The 20,702-nt window shown below is 38.9% G+C and overlaps 1 protein-coding gene across 4 annotated transcripts in view; it reads right to left on the bottom strand.

The window, feature by feature from the left end:
* sema4ba (sema domain, immunoglobulin domain (Ig), transmembrane domain (TM) and short cytoplasmic domain, (semaphorin) 4Ba) overlaps nucleotides 1-20,702 on the bottom strand; it is a 74,216-nt gene that overhangs the window by 16,289 nt on the left and 37,225 nt on the right. For all 4 annotated transcript variants that reach the window (XM_032524115.1, XM_032524114.1, XM_032524113.1 and 1 more), the window contains exon 2: nucleotides 3,752-4,147. In XM_032524115.1, coding sequence (XP_032380006.1) covers nucleotides 3,752-3,869 — 118 coding nt within the window. In that variant the 5' untranslated portion in view covers nucleotides 3,870-4,147. The remainder of the gene's footprint in view (nucleotides 1-3,751; nucleotides 4,148-20,702) is intronic.

Below are 20,702 nucleotides of genomic sequence, written 5' to 3'. Positions count from 1 at the left end.
TTTCACAGGGTCTGCGGAGATTGGATTTATATCCCGCTCCCTGGTGTATTGGACAGGGTGGGTGTCAAAAACATCTGCAATATCAGGATCAACAATCTCTCTCTTCATGATGGACTAAAAACAATCGCATAGATGGAGACTGGTTAGTCACACACACACACACACACACCACACACACACACACACACACACACAACACACACACACACACACACACACACACACACACACAACACACACACACACACACACACACACACACGCACACACACACACGCACACACGCACACACGCACACACGCACACAGCGCATTACTGAGTATCTGTGGTATTTACTGCTGTTGTATGTTCAAATACAATTAAATCACCTAATATTACTCTGATACAGGCTGAATCTATAAAACAGGATAATAATCCAAAAAAAATACTTGTTCATTTCAATGCAATCTACATATCAGTTTTCTACCAAAAAAATTGGTTGATTAATTGATTAGTACATCGACAGAAAATGTACCATTTGTTTGGTCTTGTTTTCTGTTGAACAATATAAATTGACTACTTTGGTTTGATTAGCCGTTAGTCTACAGCTACCAATATTTTTAATCTGCCATTTATTTTCCCAATTAATTGTTTGGTCTACAAATTGTCAAAGAAATACAAAAAGCCCCCTGCGCTTCAAGAGGCTTGAACCCCACTGAAGTTTGAATTTATATACCATAGAAAGGAAGTACATGCTCAAGCTGTATCCAGATAATATTTTAGCATTTTTGCTTAAAAAGGATTTTAACTATTAATCGATTATGAAAATTATTGGGCTCTGTTGAATTTTGATGAGCCCTGGTCCCTTTTTTTGCTATTATTCAGTTAAACAAAACAATAATAATCCTCATAAAAGTTACTATGACTTTTCCACTTTAACAGATCTTTAAAAAGTGATCTAGTGGAGTGTGTTTAAGCATTCATTAAGAACTGCTGTTCTGGTATGTGGCACAGACATATTATTGAAAAGCTGTTATCTCATTTGACACTGCTGTCACTTTGAGTTACTTGAGAGTGGTTGATTCCACTGGTCTAGACATGACAGCTTTTGAATAATTAAAATGCTTTACCCCCCAGTGTGGCTGTGCGTATGGCCCCTAAATAAAATTAAAGCAGGACCGTCCACACGCATGATGTCTAAGTAAGAGGGCTAAACAGATCAACAGGAAAAGAAACGCAACTTAAACAGCTTATAGGTGTGCCTTTTAATAGTGATCCAACATACTAAGCCATTTAGCATGGTCTGTGTTAAAGCCTGGAACAAAAGCGGAGAGAAAAGCAAAAGCAGGCTCTACACCCTGAACCTATGATCCGTCCTGATAGGCACATAATGAGGACCAGACAAGTGTTCACACCATAACACATACAAATCCTCATTCATTATTCATGGAAGATTACCCTCTTCATTAAGGCAGAGGCAGGGACCAGGGGACAGAGAAAGCAGTCGGTCTACGACAGTGTTAGGGGATGAGAAGCAACCAAGCAGCTCCGGCTCGCTTACACTACCGAGGTTAAGGCATACAAACCGTCAAGCTAACTGGCATCCAGATAGGAAAGAGAGGACCAGAAACCATGACGAGACCAGGCAGTTTCTGCTGTATAGAGTTCAGGTCCCTGAGGCCTGCAGCTCTGCATTTTGCTTTGATACTGTAAACACAATGTGACAAAGCCCTTCTGCGGGAGGCTGGGAAATGTCAGCGTAGCAGAACCAACATTAAAACAGCGAGACAACTTCTACCAGCAAGCCCAGTTAACCTTCATCAGCAGGATGAAGCTTGTTTTTTTGCCTTACATCACAATCTAAAACCTGAAAACTGGTCTTTTCAACGTCCTGCTGAATTCTGACAGGAAGTTCAGTCTTTTTATTTATCTTTTGTCAGACTTACTGCATAAACCAGCAAGTGAATTTAAAGTGACTATGAGCCCTTGACCACGTCAAGATATGTGAGAAGGACCTGATTAAATGACTCCCTGCTAAATTTTATGGTTGTTTGTAACTACCTCTGTTACCAAAGCTGTATTTCCTTAATGGCCACATCATGGACAAAGCTTATCATTGTGGTTTAAGTTCCAGCAACATCAATTCTATTTTGAAACAAGCTGATGACTGAGGATATGTCTGGTTAACTCCTTCCTTGCTTAGCCTCAGCTATACTGAATCCATAGCCCATCTACACAGTCTAGTCTTCTAGACTGCTGACATGTGGGTTTTGCATGTTTTATGTTGGTGTTTAACATTGGCTGCACGCCCTAATAGCAAATCTTTCCATCAAACCAGGAAGAAGTGCGAATGTGAAATTTCTTTTCAGTGAGTGATTGATGGTGTGCTGTTGTGAAATCCTCCGCCATGGCCCGAGCTGTGGGCTTTGTTGAGGCTGGCAGGTGAGAGAGATTACCTTTTGGTGCAGCGGTCCTATGAGGGAAGAGACAGGCTCAGATGATCCTGATGAATGACCTTTTTGAAAGCTTGCCTGTTTCAAAATTAGCCCCATACTGTAAATGTTATCCATGTCTATAACACATTAGTAAGAGCGATCTATCAACACAATCTTCCCTGACAGTAAGACTCTAATGATGCCTGAACGTGAGTCACTAACAGCAGTTGAAAGCCTGCATTGATCGCATAATACATCATTTTGTTTAATTTCTATGGAGATACTTAAGCACAATACATGCTTAAATCCAGCTTGTCATCTCAAGTGCACTGGTACATCATTTAAAAGATTACATCAATGATGACAAAATCACTAGTTGGCACTAGTGGCCATGGCACCATCTACCAAGAGAGCACAGCAAATCATGCTCTATAGAAACCCACCGAAGGCTAATTTAACAATATCCCCAATATATTTTAAAGGTGAAATGTAACAAGCATATTTGTTATTGTATGTTTCCAAACTGGCTGGAGAATATGACATTCTGCAAGCAAACACAAAAATACAGATTATGTAAGAGCAATAACTCTGGGCTTGTGAGACTATGTCAGACTGCCCTCAGTAAGTCGCAGCACAATAGGCCTGTTCATTTTGTAATTACGTCTGACCTGTAGGTACTCGACAGAACCACCCTGATGGAGCTGCCATTCACAGAGCAGATTTACATGGACTTTAAATCATTATGGTGTGGACAAACACCATTTCACCCATCTTAATCCTTTTAGCTCTTACAATGGACACATATGAGGTGTATTGATTTGTTTCACTTAACTGAGTTAATGAACAGGGAAACCACTGGGAATTACATAATCTGTCCTGCAGGCAGGATGTGAGAGTAGAACATGAAGGTATACCTTGTAATAATCAAGAACTACTAAATAGTAAATAGTTCAACAAAAAACAGAAGGTGTTTCTGTTTATGATATGCAAGTTTCCAGATCATGCAGCTGTGTATAGTTTTACTTTGTCAATCTGTGATTTGAGGGAGCTTTACAACACAGAGCAAAGGAGAGCAAGTTTGCCAAGTGCTGCTGTTCATGTAAAAGGATCTAACAAAGCCCCATCTGGAGCCCCAGGCACCCCCAAAGCTCACATCATCCTTTCTTCACTGATAAATAACTGCCTGATGAGTCTACTACCTTGCACTAACATGATTAAAGTGATGTAAACATGTGGTGCTAGAAAAGCTGGGGACTAAATAACGCAAGAAATTTCCCATACAGTAGTTGACTGCAATGTCTTTGTAATTCTATAGTCAAGAAGTTAATAAAACTTACTGTAGGAAAAGGTGAGGCGTGGAGTGACATCGCTTTCCGTGACAGCTGTATGAAAGGAACCAACAAGGAGGATAGTGTAGGCTGCAAGACAGAGCCAAGCCATACTCATTGTCCACATGCCTCCTCAGGACTGCCAGCCAACTTGCAGTATTTGCCTTTCAGGTTTTCATGAAAAGCGTCTTTTTTAAGCTGTTTATTTTCTCTCTCTCTACTTTTCTGCAGCTCCAGGCTCCTTGAATGAAAGGCCTATGCACTGTGGTGAAGTCGGAAAACTGTTTTGGGCCTGCAGAAGATGATGCTGGTTTGGAATGACGACCGGTGACCTCAGAACAAGACAGAAAGTCTCCACCGATCAGCCTCCATGCGTACGCGGCACCGCCAAGTCTCAGCTGAGATCTGTGAAGATGAAGGAACGATGTATACATTAGTTTCATGCATAAGCAGGATTGCGGGGTTCTTTATTGATTTGGAAGGATAAGTGTGTTAATTGATTAGTCAACAATGAATCTGCAATTATTTTGATTAATCGTTAAGACAACTTTTCTTTGTCATATGCTATGGTAAATTATATCTGAAACAGCCAAAACAAGCAGTCAAGACCAACAGTAGTGGATGTGACCTCGGAGATATTAAGACACTATAATGTTTTTTCACTATTTTGTAACATTCCGTAGTGTACACAAGTTAATAATTAATCAAAAACATATTGGCAGACCAATAATGAAAATAATTGTTGGTTGCAACTCTACTAGTTCTGTATAATGGGTGCAATTTAAGTGCCATCCTGTACAATAACAGCTGCAGTGCTAAGTGGGGCACTATGTTAAAAAAGATGTCCTTCTATGTCATTGACAGTGTGCTTAGTGTTTATCTTAACAAAACAAAAACTCTGGCTACAACAATTGTGCCACAGTACATTGACAGTTTAAGTGCAAAATCAAAGTCTACTTTCTCCATCTGTGGGGCTCCAGCTGACATTTGACCACTCCATACTACCGATCTAAGGTTGTGTGGCATTGCTTTTAGTTTCTGTTCAGACGAATAAGCAACAGGCATTACTGTAGTGATCATTACCATAATACTACATGAATGAGCTTTGCAGTAGGGCGTGATTGAGCACAATGCTCAGGTCAGGTTAATTTGATAGTGTCAGCTACTGACAAAGAACCTTACACTCCAAAAACTCCATATCTCAACTGCACGTACCTGCTCTATTGTGCACTGCACAGGAAAGAAAAGAAAGCAGATAGTTCTCGGAAATCTTTGTTAAAGCTTAAACAGCGAAAAGAAGTGACACCCTATAACCGCTCATATAACAGGAATTACAAGAGTTTCTGTCCCACTGTTTTTCTTAGATCCTAGAGGGCTTTACTTCTGCATGCTCACAGTTGCGAAGAGGAATTTATGGAGATAAAAGTGTCTAAAGCCACAGAAAATTGGTTAAATATTTGCATTGGCCTGCTGTTCAATTTTCCACAAATCAATACATCACTGCATGCTAGTTGACACTGGCAAACTCATTTATCCAAGTCTACAAAAATTCTTATGAAAATTTCAGAAAAAAGCCACAAGACAACTATTAAACCAATAATGCTGATTATCTTAACGTAGTAGTGAGACGTGAACATGAAATTCAATACAGACATCCCAGTTACAACTGAATAAGCTCCACTGCGGTTGCCACAGGGAGCTCCTCATTAAATGCAACCAACAGGAGATTCAGTTTCATGTGAGGTATACCAATCAATACAAAAAGTTAGCAAGTGAAGCTATTCCTGGCTTCTATCAAGGGGCTTCTGACTCTTAGTCAATAAGCAGTCTGACGCTTGTTGCAAACACAGACATCTCCAAATCTGAGCTGGGGGAGATGACATTTGTAGGAGAACGAAGGCCATGATAAAGGCCAGAGATCAACACACAAAAATGTTTTTTTTCTAAAGCAGTAGATACACACAAGACTTGATTATGAGAAATACAGGCAGACATACTCTATTCTGTCAATTTAGTCTTCAAAAGGAGGAACAACTCCTAGTAAAGCAAAGGACAACTTAAGTATAATTCTTTTCAGTTAAGTTGTTGGAAATAGACTGTTTAATTGATTTTAAGTCTGAGAAAAGAAAGATCTGAACAGCAGAGCTAATTAATTAAAATCCATTATTCCTCTAACCACTGATGCACAGTCCAGATACTATGTAAAAGCTGTTAAAAGGAAATATAATCAAGGATGTCTGAAGATTGAAGAATTTCAACCTACAGCAGAGGAGAATATGACTCTTAATGATCAAGATGACAAAAGCAGATGAGGTTATGAGCTTCTGCTGTTAAAACTCTAGGCTAGGTCTGAAGATTTTGGGACAATGCCCCCTAACTGCAGCCGGCGTTAAGTCAGTGGACTGTAACATGTTACAGACAAGGAGGGCGGCCACAAGCATCATTAGCATCCTTTGTGTGGAACAATTTCAAAGTGAGACACCACTTGTGCAGCTAACATTAATTCTGTGTTTGTGTGACAGTCAGAAAAAGAGGCCCGCATGCATCAAGCTGAATCCAACTTGGGTGTGTAGAGAGACCTCAACTCAGTGTGAATGAGAGAACAAGGCCCCCTCTGACAGCACAGGAATCTATATGCAACTCTGCACTTCACTGCTCTCTCCTGCATGATGCATAAACTGAATCATCCCTTTCACTCCCTACACAGACGTGATAGTGTGCTCTGGCTATGGATGATACTCTCCCATCTCTCTATCTAGGATCTCCACTTAAATCTTTCCAGGGTTTCTTTCTACATTCCCTCCAGCAACATATCTGCCTTATTAGATTGGTTTCACAAAATCACTGCATACTAGGTCTGGGTATCACCACTGTTTTACCGATTTGATTTCCGATTCAATGTTGATTTGGGATATTTCATTGCAAAACCAATTTTGCCTGAAAATGAAAGCAATTCTAAAATTATACAAGGTTCCCTCTATCCTAGTGCATTATTAACAGTATCAATGCTACATTAAGAATTGACACCAAAGCAATTACATTAATGTATTTTTTTAATTTTATTTCATTCAGATATATTGAGGTTAGAGGACAAGGGACCCCTTTTAAAATAAACATTACAAAGTTTTTCTTTGGAGCGTTATTTAACACCCTTCCTGACAATCAACAGATGGATTGTGGATTTTATATATCAATATTAGATCATTTAAATTAAAAACTATTTGAATTGCAAAATATTTATTTTAAACCCAGCTCTAATGCATACATCGATTACAGATTATTGAAAACTGAGCTTCTAATCAAAGACAGAGGTTTGATTTTATTAGTAGGGTACAATTAAGTCTTCAATTCTGCAATGAACCAGGCAAATAACACATTATGAAAACGTGTGCATTCCATGAGACCTCAACTTCTTAATAATCCACACAAATAGAAAAGCATAAGGTTTCATTAATGGAGAATGATATGGACTGAGATGATGTATTAACATCTCCACAATAACCAAACAAACACAGATAAATAGATAAATAAAGAAGACTTAAAGCCTGAAATACCGTTTTAGTATGTTAAAATCAATTCTTGTCACAGCAACATGCTGCCATATTAGGACTTTGAAAAGTGAGAGGGGCATTTCCAGTGGAAACTCAATGTTATGAATGTTATGACACAATTGTCACTTTTTGACTGATGGGACATAGGCATTTGCTCACTAGCCCATCATCCAAATAAGTAATAGCAATAGTTTTGTCAGTCCAGTTTTGTCAGATAGTCCATGAAGTGAAAATAATTAGCTGAGGAGGGGAAGAGACCATTAAATGAAGCAGTAGAAGCTCTCCTGAGAATAGCAAGTGAGTTCCACACAACAAAAGAACTGAATCATTTACACATGTGGTTGTAATAAGAAGAGAACTCCCATAAATAGCCAAATCTGTCAAAATTAAACTGAAATATGAATGAATAAATGAATAATTTTATCATTGCGTCATGCACAAAAAAGTATGCCCAGCCCAAACAGGCTTACAAGACACCCTTATTCATAGCAAGGGACCAGAATAGCAACATAAATTAAACAAATAAACCGTCAACCCTAACCCTTAGACTTATATCGCCAACTTATATATGTATATTGTAATGCGTTCCGGTAATGCAAAGTTATTAAATGTATTCTTTCTTAAAAAGTGTCATATACCAGAATAAACCATTGGACATTTTCTTTTCAACACTGTAAAAAGTCTTCGCAGTAGGGTATGTCAACAAAAGGGTTTTATATTTAACCAACCAGGGAAATTTCCAGCACTCTTTATCAGTCATTTCCTGTAATACAGCTCTTGGTATACAGTTTAACTGTCACCAGCCCTGAGACTGTCCAATGACAGCACAACTTGTGAAATTCTGAGTATTATAAATAGCAGAACTGCGTATCCTCCTAAAACAGGTGGCACCAACATTAACAATTGCGTCAAAGTAGAATAGGAGGGGGTCAAGGCTCCCTGGATTCCACACACAACCTGTGGACTGGAAAAAGTGTTGACTGATAAATACAACCTGTTGGCATGCCTGGCATCTTAGGAAGACGCACGCCAAGCCATCTACTTCACACCCCTTAGACAACCCAGGTCACATGCTCCCAGATGTGGCCTTCAACCTGTGATCAACGTTTCCCCTCTTGACCCCTTGACACCTCCACGCTGCTGAAGGACTCTCAAATGTATGAAGAAGCAGATGTTAAATGTGGAGGACATCTGTCAGGAGCACATATGGATAGAGTGGCTGATTCACCATGCGGGCGATGTGGGAGTACAGTGTTGACACAGTTCTGCAGCAGTCCTACTGCCTCTTAGGTTATTTTGCAACTACTTATCCAAAGCCAAAGATACCCATCTATGAGTAAGACATTACAACACTTCCGTCAGAGTATCAGGTGAAATTCCAAGGTATTCTCTCATTTACTAAATACTATTTAACTAATTATTTACAAGTTTTATCTGTAATTGCTTGCAAAAAATCGACTTATTGAAAAACTAACATAAACTTGCTAATATATTATATTATATATATGAGATAAAGAGAAGAAAAAGAGGTCTTCTAAAATATTTTCGACATGTATGACTTGGCTGACACTTGATAAAGTTCTGTTTAGTAATGTTGTAAACTGGAAAGATTTTAAATTTGATTTCACAAAACTAACACAGAATGCTCCCAAATGTCATAATTATACCATTAAACTAAATGACCAAATCAACTAATTAAGCGTAATCAGATATTTACAACTCATCCAAAAACTGCATGAATTTGACTAATTGTGAAACAAATATTTAACCCATGTGCGAACAGAAATAAAACAAAGCAATCGCTAAACTTACAAAGGACTGGCAGGTAATTTAAGATATTAAGTAAAACCATGACTTCCTTTTTACATAGTTTTGGGCGTGCTAAAAAATGTTTCCTAGTAACAGATTGACACATTAAAGTATTTACTAGCTACATTATAATGGTGTAACATGAGTAGATACATTTCTTCTTTAAAACTTAGGAAGGACTTTACACACAAACTTACAGTAGTAATGGATTCATGAATAGCTGGTGTAACCCAACCCAGTTCCCCAGCTCATAGAAATTCAGAAGTCTGTATTTCTGATTAGATGACTGTGAAGTCTGAAGAAATACCCTCTCTATCCTGCTCAACCCATTTTAAGTCAAATCCCCAGACCCAGCTAAGAGTAATTAATGGCTCATTCATCCCTGAGTGAACCATACAGCAGTAATTATGACCATATGCCATTCCAAAGACTTTTAATTGCCTAATTAAAATCTTATTAAACTATTGAACAGAAATAGGGGACATTTTGAACTTAAGGTTCAGGGGAGTTAAATTCATCAAGCTTGCTTCTCCGCTGGGGCTTGTGACACACGGTCAGAGGTTGTAAATTTTATCACAAGCGCTGACTTCTTAAAACATCCCAATTTTGAAGCTATCAGGCACAAGAATGTATTGATAGATTAGAGTAAGTGTGAAAGTGGATGAGCATATTTCATCACCTATGTCTTTGAAACCTTTACAAGTGTCTAAATCAACCCGGTTTTAGAAGTCAAAATATTTGAAATTATATTCCATTTCACCAATTTCCATAACAGATGTGGAGCCAGCAGAAGCAGCTTGCTGATGAAATGTAAAGCAGCAGAGCTGGGTCTGTCGCCGGGACTGCTATCACTATCAAGGCCGCAGTGGGTGGAAAAAGAGCAGCAGGGGCTCCATAACATACAGAAAAGTGCATTAATACTCAAAGGGGAAAGGACGACAGATTAGCAAATGAAAAGGCAATGGCACATTTTTCCTTCCTGAATGTGATAAGTACTTCTAGTCACCTCATCAAACTCAAAATGTATTTATTGGTACTATGGAGACGTAAATCACCTAAGAGTGACTAATATCACCAGACAAACACTAGATTCAATGGGATCTTTACAACTGTGTGAGAGTAATTTACCTCTCTTGGCTTAGTGCCCTTTTATTCCTGGTACTCAAGCCAAATCTCCCTGTCAAACACATCACATAGGGGCATAAACCTGGATTAAAACTATTCATGTGTTGTTAGTAATGAACCTTCAAACATGGTAAACACTGAGGGACCAGGGAGAAACTGGCAGAAGATTGTACTTTTCTCACAAACTGCACTCTTTTCAGCTTTCAACAATCCAGTGAAAGCTGATCCACTTTTAGGAAGCAGCCTGCCCTGTTGATCTTGCTGAGATGGCCTATTTCTTTTCTACAGTCTGTTTTACTGTTGTCACACCCTTTGCTGAGGAAAATGAACATCTATAAGTTTGAGAGTATCCAGAGTTTTATCATTTGATACACCTTCCAGACACCAATTACTGGAATGATCAAAAATCTCTCCTCTTCTTTATCCATCCATCTGTAGCATTTTGAACGCTCAGTCCACTGACCCATTACATGAATCTTGAGCATATGCATTGTATGATAAGCTGACAGGTATTCTACAAATTCAGTGGTCAAAAGTTGAAATTATTTTGACCTTGACATTCAATATTTGCATCTGCAACCCCCATAGAAATACTTTCTTGTTTACTGGACTACATAACATTCTCTGATTTGCTGGAGCACCAAAGCAAGAGCCATACTACAGGTCACTGCTGCATACACCACAATTGTTTATACTTTAATAAATATTTGTACTGTAATAAATTTTGCTTATCAAAGGGTGAACACAAGTGCTCTGTGTGATCAATGCCAGTGCTTGAATCTTTATACACTTTTGTATTTAAAGTGAAATAAAACCAAAGTTGTGGCTTCATCCTCCAGCTGCAGTTGTTGCTCAAAGACTCATTTAACAGCATAGTTTAGGCATTAATATATATATTTATTGTGCAAGATTAATTACATATCTCACACCCTCAGCTGCAGCTGGAAAATTCAAATCAGAGTCTCTGCTGTCAACACAGCAATGCTTATGAGCAAAGTTACCAATTATCATCTTGCATGTTTCAGCTTTCCTATGTCAGTCTTCTACTGAAAACTAATACATGTACAATGTTGGTGATGACATATACATATGATCTTCTTGCAATGAAAATATAGTAATACAATAACCATTCCATTCTCTTTTCCATTACACACATGGAGCAAACGCTTTCAGAATAATAGGTTAATAGCTAATAGGTTGCCAACTTCACACTGTCCTTTAAGAAGAAATTACATTTAAAATACATACAAGGTAACATTTTGTTTAGATAGTCAATAGTTGTTGCTCAATAATTAGGTGCCAAAAGGTAGAAAGAGTTTTACTAACTGGTAACAAACACTGAACTTGGCCCAACTCAAGTTCTGGCAGTAAACACTATGACTAGCTTCAAGTCTTGGATTAATTCTATCTTACATATTATATCCATTACCGTTTATAAAATAGCATTCCGGCTACTGAGAGCATTAGTTAAATATAAGCAAGGGTTTAGTATCACATACAGTAGTCAGCCAGGAAAGTGCAACCATATGCATTCCAGTCCAGTAAAGGCAACAAATCCATCCAGGATTGTTTTGTGAGACAAAGAAAACAACAGTATAATATTGTTCAGTGTACTGTTCAAGATATTGAGGGGCCTGTGTTTTTTTTATGAGGGGTCTTGGCATCTGCCAGACACAGGTGAGGAGCTGTTTCAGCCCTGGCTGCTGTAAGTAGGTCAGGCCTGTTGAAACACTCACTCCCATTTAAAATGTTTCCACTTGTTTGCCATATAATTCTGTCTGCATCTGGAGTGAAATACTGATCCTGATAGAGCAAGTACTGATAACAGCATCGACCTGAGGTGCTTTATCTTGTTGTTCTTGTTTACCTTCACTAACTTGATTTGTTATGATAGATAGGTCGGAAATACAAAACTACAGTATGCAGAGGTTGTTGTTAAAAAATGTTCATGTTTAATTACCCTTAGTGTCAAACACAAAAACCTATTTTATAGTATTCTATAATTAGACTAGAATATGCTTAAATGGACATACCCTTACATTTTAATTTGGCATCTATAATTTTTTATTGATCAGAGGACAGTATTTAACACATGGAGTAGAAATGAATCACCAGATGAATAAATACATAAAAAACCATTAATAACAATACTATGCTTTGCTAAAAAAGTCTGTGGGAAACAAATGAAAAGCTCTGAAAAATGCTAAGCGAGCCTTGAGTTTAGAATATTTTATGACAAATACTATGCACCTGTATCTTTTGGAGAAGTCAACTGAAAAGTAACTATTGTGCTACATTAATATTTGCTGCCCATGTAAATGCATGGACCATTCATTCTCCAACAATGCATTGAAATATTTATCCTCTTCAAAACTGATTAGGCTGGTGTGGCATTGATGAAAGGCTGTAAACAAAGCGGCGTGGCTGTTCTCCCCTGATGTCCACAGCAAGAAGCTGCACGCATTCCAGTAGCTTAGAGGCTTAGACAGAAGCTCAGGCTATGGGCCATCGGGCAAAGAGCAGCACACATCCATCACTGTGTGAGACCGATAAAAGGCTCAGAATGTCCGCTTCTCCACTTGTCCATCAGCGGCGCAAACCATAGACCCGCCTTAAACTTACTCACCAAAATGCATTATGTGTATCTTTGTGATCTAACAAATGTGGTGCATGCATTTCTTTCCTCATGAAACCCTTGTGAAGCCCATTTTAGGCGTTAAAGGAGAGGTAGATCGGTGGAATAGTATGACATCATTGGCAGGATATGAATTTCCTCCCCTCCATGCAGGTGTTGGCTCATGTGCACACTTATGTGCGAGACAAACAAAACCGGGACATACTCATGGAAAAATGGCTCAATTGTGCCACTAAAGGGTAAAACATTCCACAGTAAACCTTTACTGTACAGAGGAATGATGCAGATCTAAACTTGTAAATGATTGCCTCCCAAAATGTAATCAACTAACTTTAAGTTTTTTAACCTTTTTAAGCAAGGATCAATCATAGCCCAGGGAGTGGTGTGCGTTCATCCAAGCAGGTGTAATAAGGTTCATGTTCACTCTTTAATTATCTATTGTGCAGCCTATTTTAAATGACACCGGTGAGAAACTGTTAAAAGCTAATACAGTTGTGTGCTAAGCTTTGTACTTCTTGTTTGTGTTTTGTTTTTTAAATACTAATTAACAAATATTAATGTTAAATATCTAACTTGTTTTTTATTTGCATATTTCTGAAATTTCATTTAAGTATTCACAACTTTTAACATGCCATCAACATAGACTATTTAATTATTCATGGGGGTTGTCTGTCCCCTTTATGTGGGGTCTGAGAGTGGGGCAGCCGCCCCCCACATGCAGTGACCTCACTTAGTAAAGATCAATAGTGGTCTGCACATTCCTCACTCCAAGTCCTCAGGAGTCACTTAGGCCTTGGTATCCCAGTCATCCAAGCCATCTTGTGAATCCTTTAGCGCATTGATATTTGGGATAAATTCCAATCATTGACATCCAGCATCCAAGACGACCAGATTTGACCTATGAGGGCAGCGTATGTGGTAAACTATACAGGGGAGGCAAACTCTTGTCACTCAAGAGTATCCCCATATAGACCATGCTAATGCAGTCACTCAAGGGCAAATTTGTCAAGCTAGCATTGCTCGGTTTAATTTGACAGGTTTGTACTTTTTGCCTGTGCCCTTTTCCATTTTCCCTTTCAATCAGACTGTACACATCCTAGCGCACAGCAAAATTATGGGGCCCACATTGATCCCTTGGCTAGATGATTTAATGGCTGACTGACTGTTCTATTTAACCAGACAAGCATAATAAGAGGATTAACAACCTATCAGATGACAGAGTTCAGTGTGCTTGGCTGCAGGTATACAGGCAGATATCCTATATCACATGATTTGTTAACTGCTGTGCAGGTGGTATAAATAAGTTTACTCTAGGGAAGTAAAATGTTTGGGAAGTGATAAATACTAAAGACTAAATCAGACCACAGTTCATGACATTGTTAGTGCCAAGTTGTTAGTTAAGACAGAAAGTGTTTAGCACTTTAAAAGGACCCTTAAAGTTCATGTACCTCTTTGTTTGCATTTAAAAGCCTACACTAGTGTGCGTCACTAGATCCAATCAGAGTCCTGACACGTCCATACAGCGCCCAGGCCCCCACAGCTGGATGCGTGTAGGTGGGAGCTGATGTCATGGAGAGATGGAGATGAAATGATCTGTTACTAGAAAGCTGAGCCTCTTCACTGTGATATCAGAGTCCGTGACATGTCCTTAGACATCTTAACTGACTTTCACAACTTATAGCAGTAAGGCATGGTCAATCATGTTGCAAACACGCAAAGAAAAGTAGTACATTTAAAAATGTTAGTTAATAATGAATTTCTTTAACTTTCAGATGTAGTTTAGAAACTAAATTTTCATTCTAACTTAAAGGGTTAGAAAGAAAAATGTTTAAAAAAACAAACAGTTAAGTCATGTTGGCAATGATCTACTTTCTTTTGTCCACAGTCACTCAATTCTCACAAACCCAAAAGGCTGCTTGGTCGCTGTGCTCTGCCGTTATGCAGCAAGTGATTCATCACATCATTTATAAACTGTAAGAGGAAAGGTCAGTCATTTGACCCATGAGCAGGGTAAGAATAAATATGACTTGTTTTGCTTGTATCACAAACTAAACATAAGGAAAAATAAAAAAAATACAGAGGCCAGAATTCAGACAGTGAACACTTCTCTGAACTGACAGTAACTTTTAATCCATTGCTATGTAAGGGAAGCTTTATGCAGTATTGTTTAATTAAAAAACAGAAAGATTATTGTTTTCATCTACAGCACATATTCTCTGTCAATGTAGAAGCAGTTAAGATAAAATATATTCTATTATTAGGAAGCATGTATCCTCTGTCACCTAAACCAGTAAGACCCACTGACCTCAGCAGGAGTCATTTAAAAAAAAAAAAAAAGAAAGAGACATCAACAGCAATAGTTCATGTGAGCTTAAACTGCACCTGCATGCTGAACAGCTTCATCCCGTCCAGATGTCTGGAGGCCTCACTAGACCCAGAGCCAGCTCATCTATAACTGTCTCCTCAACTGCCCAGACTCTGGTGGATAACTGCCAGAAAGAAAGCAGAGATGCAGAGGGATCTGAGCCCTGCAGACACTCACACTGCACAAAAAGTGCTGAAAGAGGCCATAAGATGGCTTGTGTGCTGTGTCTTAATATATCACATATTCAATCCCATCTGATGAATTATTCAGACAGTGCTATCTACTGTGCCTCTCACCTAAAACATCTGCCCTGCCAGCCTGTCTGTCTGTCAGGTCTGGCTTACACTCTGTTCTGCCACAGGAAGCTTTTAGTCTTCTGCTGTCCCGTGGTCTCTGTTATATTTAACCCCCTTCCTCTATCTCCATTTATATCTCTTGGACTAGAGGCATACAACATTGAGGGAAAGGGATTATGTTACTGTGTCAATGATCCATCTGTACAAGATTTTAAAAAGAAAAGAGCATATTTTTGCTACTACTGTGCTAATCCCTGGGCTGTCAAGACTGGTGTATTCTAAAATCATAGTAGTTTGTACAATGTGTCGTCCGACCATATCTAAAGGAAAACGTGCTTTGCTCTAAACGCCCAAACTCAGACCACAAGAAAAGCCTGCCTTTATTATGAGACGTGACAAGTTAAAACCCTGCTTCATTTCTCCTGTCAGCACAACTGGCCAATTTCTGCATTAAGTGGGTTTGATTTTGTTATAAAGTTTTAAAAAATAGTCGGACGCCGCTTCCCCTATTTTGATATCAGTGAGGTGTGGGGTCGAAGGAGTTTCAGACGCTGTTTGACGACCTATCAGGCCCATTTGATAAGGTACACCGACCCCTTGTGTCACATGGACACCAAACACTTGGCTAATTGTCATGCTTAACCATAAAATAGTAAAATATGGCAAATCCTTGGACTTTGGGGCAATTAGATGCATAACATTTCAACTCTGGACTACATCAACGAGGGGAGACACACAGACCAGAACAGCTTGCATTACATACTTCCAGACCATTAAAGTGAAGAGTGTAGCTTGAGGAATAAAAGGTGCATTCTCACCTCCCCATGCACTGTTGATGGATCTTAGCAGAGCGTGAAATGACTAAATTGCAGCATCATGTCTCCTTCGTGTCATCTTCCTTTGCACGTTTCTCATTCATAACTTTCAGCAATGATGTCTGACTGAAAAGCATGCGACCCCACCCAGCACTATTTGTGTCCAAGGTTACAGAAGAACAACTTTGTCTGTCAGTCAGAAGAGTCAAAAGTGTGTAATTCAACCAGTCATGTGAATCAAATATCTTACTGCAACCTACTTCTTAGTAAAGAATGGTACTGTCCATCAGTAAATAAAAAAGTACAGGTTGTTTACAGTGAGGCAATTAGACATCTGTGATCAGAGTTACAGCAAGAATGTCTGGGGTCAGTAGCACCATTAGCAGAGTAAAGGGCACAACCTGGTATGCTCAGAGATATCAAATCACTGCAATGGGGGAGGGACAGGCCGCTAAACAAGGCTGGGTAAGAGGCGGCTCCCATTAATCAGTCCTACCCTCGTACTCATGTCAGGAGGCACACAAACATATCTGGCCACTAAAAACAACCTGATGCACGTTTTGCTGTGTGTGGAAACTTATAGCTGTCTCTTAAGTTCAGTGTCAGGGGTACAAATAGCTATGAGGATTAAAATAGAACTTTATTATTAAACATATAACATGCAAGAGGAACAGGTGTGAGGTGAAGGGTGATGGAAACACACCCCGAAATGACAATTTTGCATTTCTCACACCAACATATAAGAAATGCTGACATACGTGTAAAAAATACTCCACATGGTTTTCCCAATCTGTTTCACAGGCTTATATACAGCTAAAATAAGACCCCCGGAGTGCGTCATACATATGTGATGTGGTATATATGTATAAATATGTATGAACCCTGCATTGTGCCAAGTTAAAAGGCAGATCTGAGGGTCTGTGAGACACTAGAGTAAATACAGAGATCTGGCTACTTTCCATGTTCACAGTCATTTCCCACATTGTGGCACAGTGCTGGACTGGGAATAAACAGAAGAGCCCGCTGTGCTCCCAGAATGCATGTTTGCAGAGTTCCCATCAGTGAGTCCACAGTAATAGGACTCCCTGAAGGCCTGTATTTAACCTTTAGGTTACAAGTGGCGAGCCACTCCACAGCCCATCCCTCCTCTTCTTCAGCGATTAACCCTTTTCTCACTCAATCTTGTCAGCACAAACAGACACAGTCAAAATCCTAAGATCTAAAGATCATGTGATATGATTGAAAGGTCCTGAACAACTACTAAATAGACCTTCGGGAATATTTTGTCAACTGCTCTTTCCAAGTTAAAAAATAACTTGAAATCGCAACTTTTAGACCAACATGGAAGAAAATTCCTTTAAGTGGATATTTCAACATCTACAATACCATGACAACTAGGCAAACGGCTGATGAGGCTCATGTGATATGAGCTCCAGCGCAATACCTTGTGGTCAGTGTCATCCTGACCATTCCCAAATTTAACAAGGTGTGAAACATTATCAATGAAGCTTGATAATTACAACAGAGATGGCTTTAAGTTAACATGTTGTCATTTTTAAGCAACATTTTAGAGTAAGAGCTTTCTTTTCTACAACTGATTGCCTAAAGCATGCAATATTTAAGCTAAAGTTTTAAAAAATACCTTAAATTTTGTGAAAGAAATAAAAGTATTGCATCCAATTCAGAGCTATGCACTTATAATGTAAATCATAGCCTGTAATTTCACACAAAGGTTGTTTATACCTGTGATATTGGCATGAAAACTAAACTTACAGTGCATTTGTGACATCAAACTATATCGAGGTCAAAACCGCACCATAAAAAGAAAATCAAAATCACACACACACACACACACACACACACACACACACACACACACACACCACACACACACACAGTCAACCTGACTTAATAAACAATGAAGAAGAAGAGTAGCAGGCAGAGATGGCAAAAGTACTCACTTCCCGTACTCAAGTAGAACTGGAGATAGATACTTGTGCTAAAAAATACATTGGTAAAAATAGAAGTACTGATTTAACTTCTTTACTCAAGTAAAAGTAAAGAAGTACAGGCTTGGAAATTTACTTGAAGTATAAAAGTAAAAGTAGCCTTGTAAATGACAACCATTTTTTATGCAAATACCTGTACCACATGAATGTTACTGAAGAGCATGCTGAGAAACTTCCGTGGACATGGAAAAAAGGCTCTTTATATGCTATTGCCTACATTGTTAATGGATGTCTAACTATAGGCCTAAAACATCCCATATCTGATTATTGTGACAGAGACTGGGACTCCAGGTTAATACGATTCTGACTGAACAGCAAAATATGAATTCAGAATGTCGTGCTGCTTGTTTGCCAAGTCTCTGTGATGCCAGTTTTCTTAATTTTCAATCATGTCGCTGTCCATACTACTATGTGCTAATAGTAGCGACATCAAGCCGCAATGATTAGCCGCAAATGAACGACGCCAAATCTGTCGAGTTGTCTTGTAGTGCTGAGTTAAGTGCAACGTACAGTACTGTATATTCACATCAAATTAGATTGAATTTGGTATTGATGACGCAAACAATAATAATGGTAACTCCAGTGAAATTATTTGAAACTTGTTAGTGAGGACTAGATTAGGACTGTATTTAAAGCTGATTCTGGTTTTCAACTTTGCCCCAGGTGTGTCTGTTACAACACGGACGGAGACAACTTCTCTCTTTTGATGCTTTATTACAATCAAGCAACAGTACAAACATGGGCATGGGTAGCTCTGCTATGGCTGTGTGTTTGTGTGTGGTTCTGCAAATAAATAAAACTGTAAAGGCTACCATTCACAATGCATAGTAATCATATATATGCTAGCAAATAACAATAAACCCACTACTAATAACATTATCTTAATGCAGTGTAACTGCAGCATGTAAATAATGCACCTAAGAAAACATGAGCAAGGTTGTTCAACAATCACCATTATGAATCAACAGCCAACGTGCAACCTAGCTAACAGGTGAAGAACACAAATAACAAAATAACTTGCTAACTTACTTTAAATTTGCAAGAACTATAGACAGAAGAGATCAAGATAGAAGTATTTGTACTTTGTTACTTCCCATCTCTAGTAGCATGGTAGCTTAATGCTGTAAAAAAGCCCTTGGGATATGCTGACAAAATGGAAACGTGCATATGGGGCCAGCATTGGGGATTAAGCTGTGAGTATGATTCTTTTCTTCTTTGTCTTTTCTCCTCTGAACAGATTTAGTAATCTGCAACAGTTTGCTCACTGCTTTGGGCAGCTTTACAACACAAAAGCATCATTTCATCCTTTTGCGTATATTCCTTTCAGCAGACTTGATGTAGAACAGCTCTGTATCAGATAAATGTTCACTCAAGAAAGAATTGTTTCAGCGTTCCAGTTTAACTCTGTACACTGATATACTCAGGCTTTCTCTGCAAGTGACTGTCACCATGTTATGAAATATAGTTTTACAAAGAAGTCTGGGTTTAAGTTATTGATATTACAGGCACCATGCTTTACCAACGAGCCAAAGCTTTTCTGACAGCATCATACAGGCAGTTCATTGTCAAGGCCGCCGGTATCCAGAATGCAACTGCCAGCTGTTTTCTTTGTGGATCAAACCAAAAGAAAACAGCAGGCCAAGGTCAGCACAGACAGGCTTTTCTCCAACAGCAGTCAGATGAATCTCTACATACCCGGCCATAAACCAAAAACTCTCTCACAAATGAGAGACTATTTCAACCTGTTGTGGAAAAATCAACCATTCTCAAAGATTCATGAAAACTCCTTTTCTCTGTTGAAAGTTTGTTGAGCATTAGGGCTGGGACGGTTACCACATTACCGCAGTCACGTGCCACTACCGCGGCAATGACATCATCACCGCAAATTCTTTATTATTAATTTTTAATTATTAATTTTTAATTACTTTTTGCGCGCAGAAGTTACAGGAGAACAGATATTGTGTGATTTGAAATATCATGAAATCTATAAACATTTTGTAGTTATCTTCATCAATTCTTCTATCCTACATTCAAGAGTTCATGGAGAGACAACTAAAACTTTAGTTGCTCGTCACTTCAGCTTGTGAAGACGTGGACACATTAACGTTAACGCTGCAGTGTTTCCCAATGCACATTAGCCTAGCAGCTAGCGGAGTTTCCTTCTGCTTATAGCTTAATCCCGACAAAACCACACGGTCGAGTTTCAGCCTGCATGCACGTTTTGAGGCCTAAACAGAGCAGCTTATGGTTATATTAGAGAGAGCAACAAGTCGGCGGACTGTTGAGTCGCCCTCTCTGCTCGCTCAGCTGCTTTTTTACTTCATTGACAATAGCGCATTCTGAACTGTCTGTGGA

Source organism: Etheostoma spectabile, chromosome 8, assembly GCF_008692095.1.
Source record: "Etheostoma spectabile isolate EspeVRDwgs_2016 chromosome 8, UIUC_Espe_1.0, whole genome shotgun sequence".
Taxonomy (NCBI): domain Eukaryota; kingdom Metazoa; phylum Chordata; class Actinopteri; order Perciformes; family Percidae; genus Etheostoma; species Etheostoma spectabile.
The sequence above is the reverse complement of the archived record's forward strand: the minus strand, read 5'-3'. Positions and strand labels throughout refer to the sequence as shown.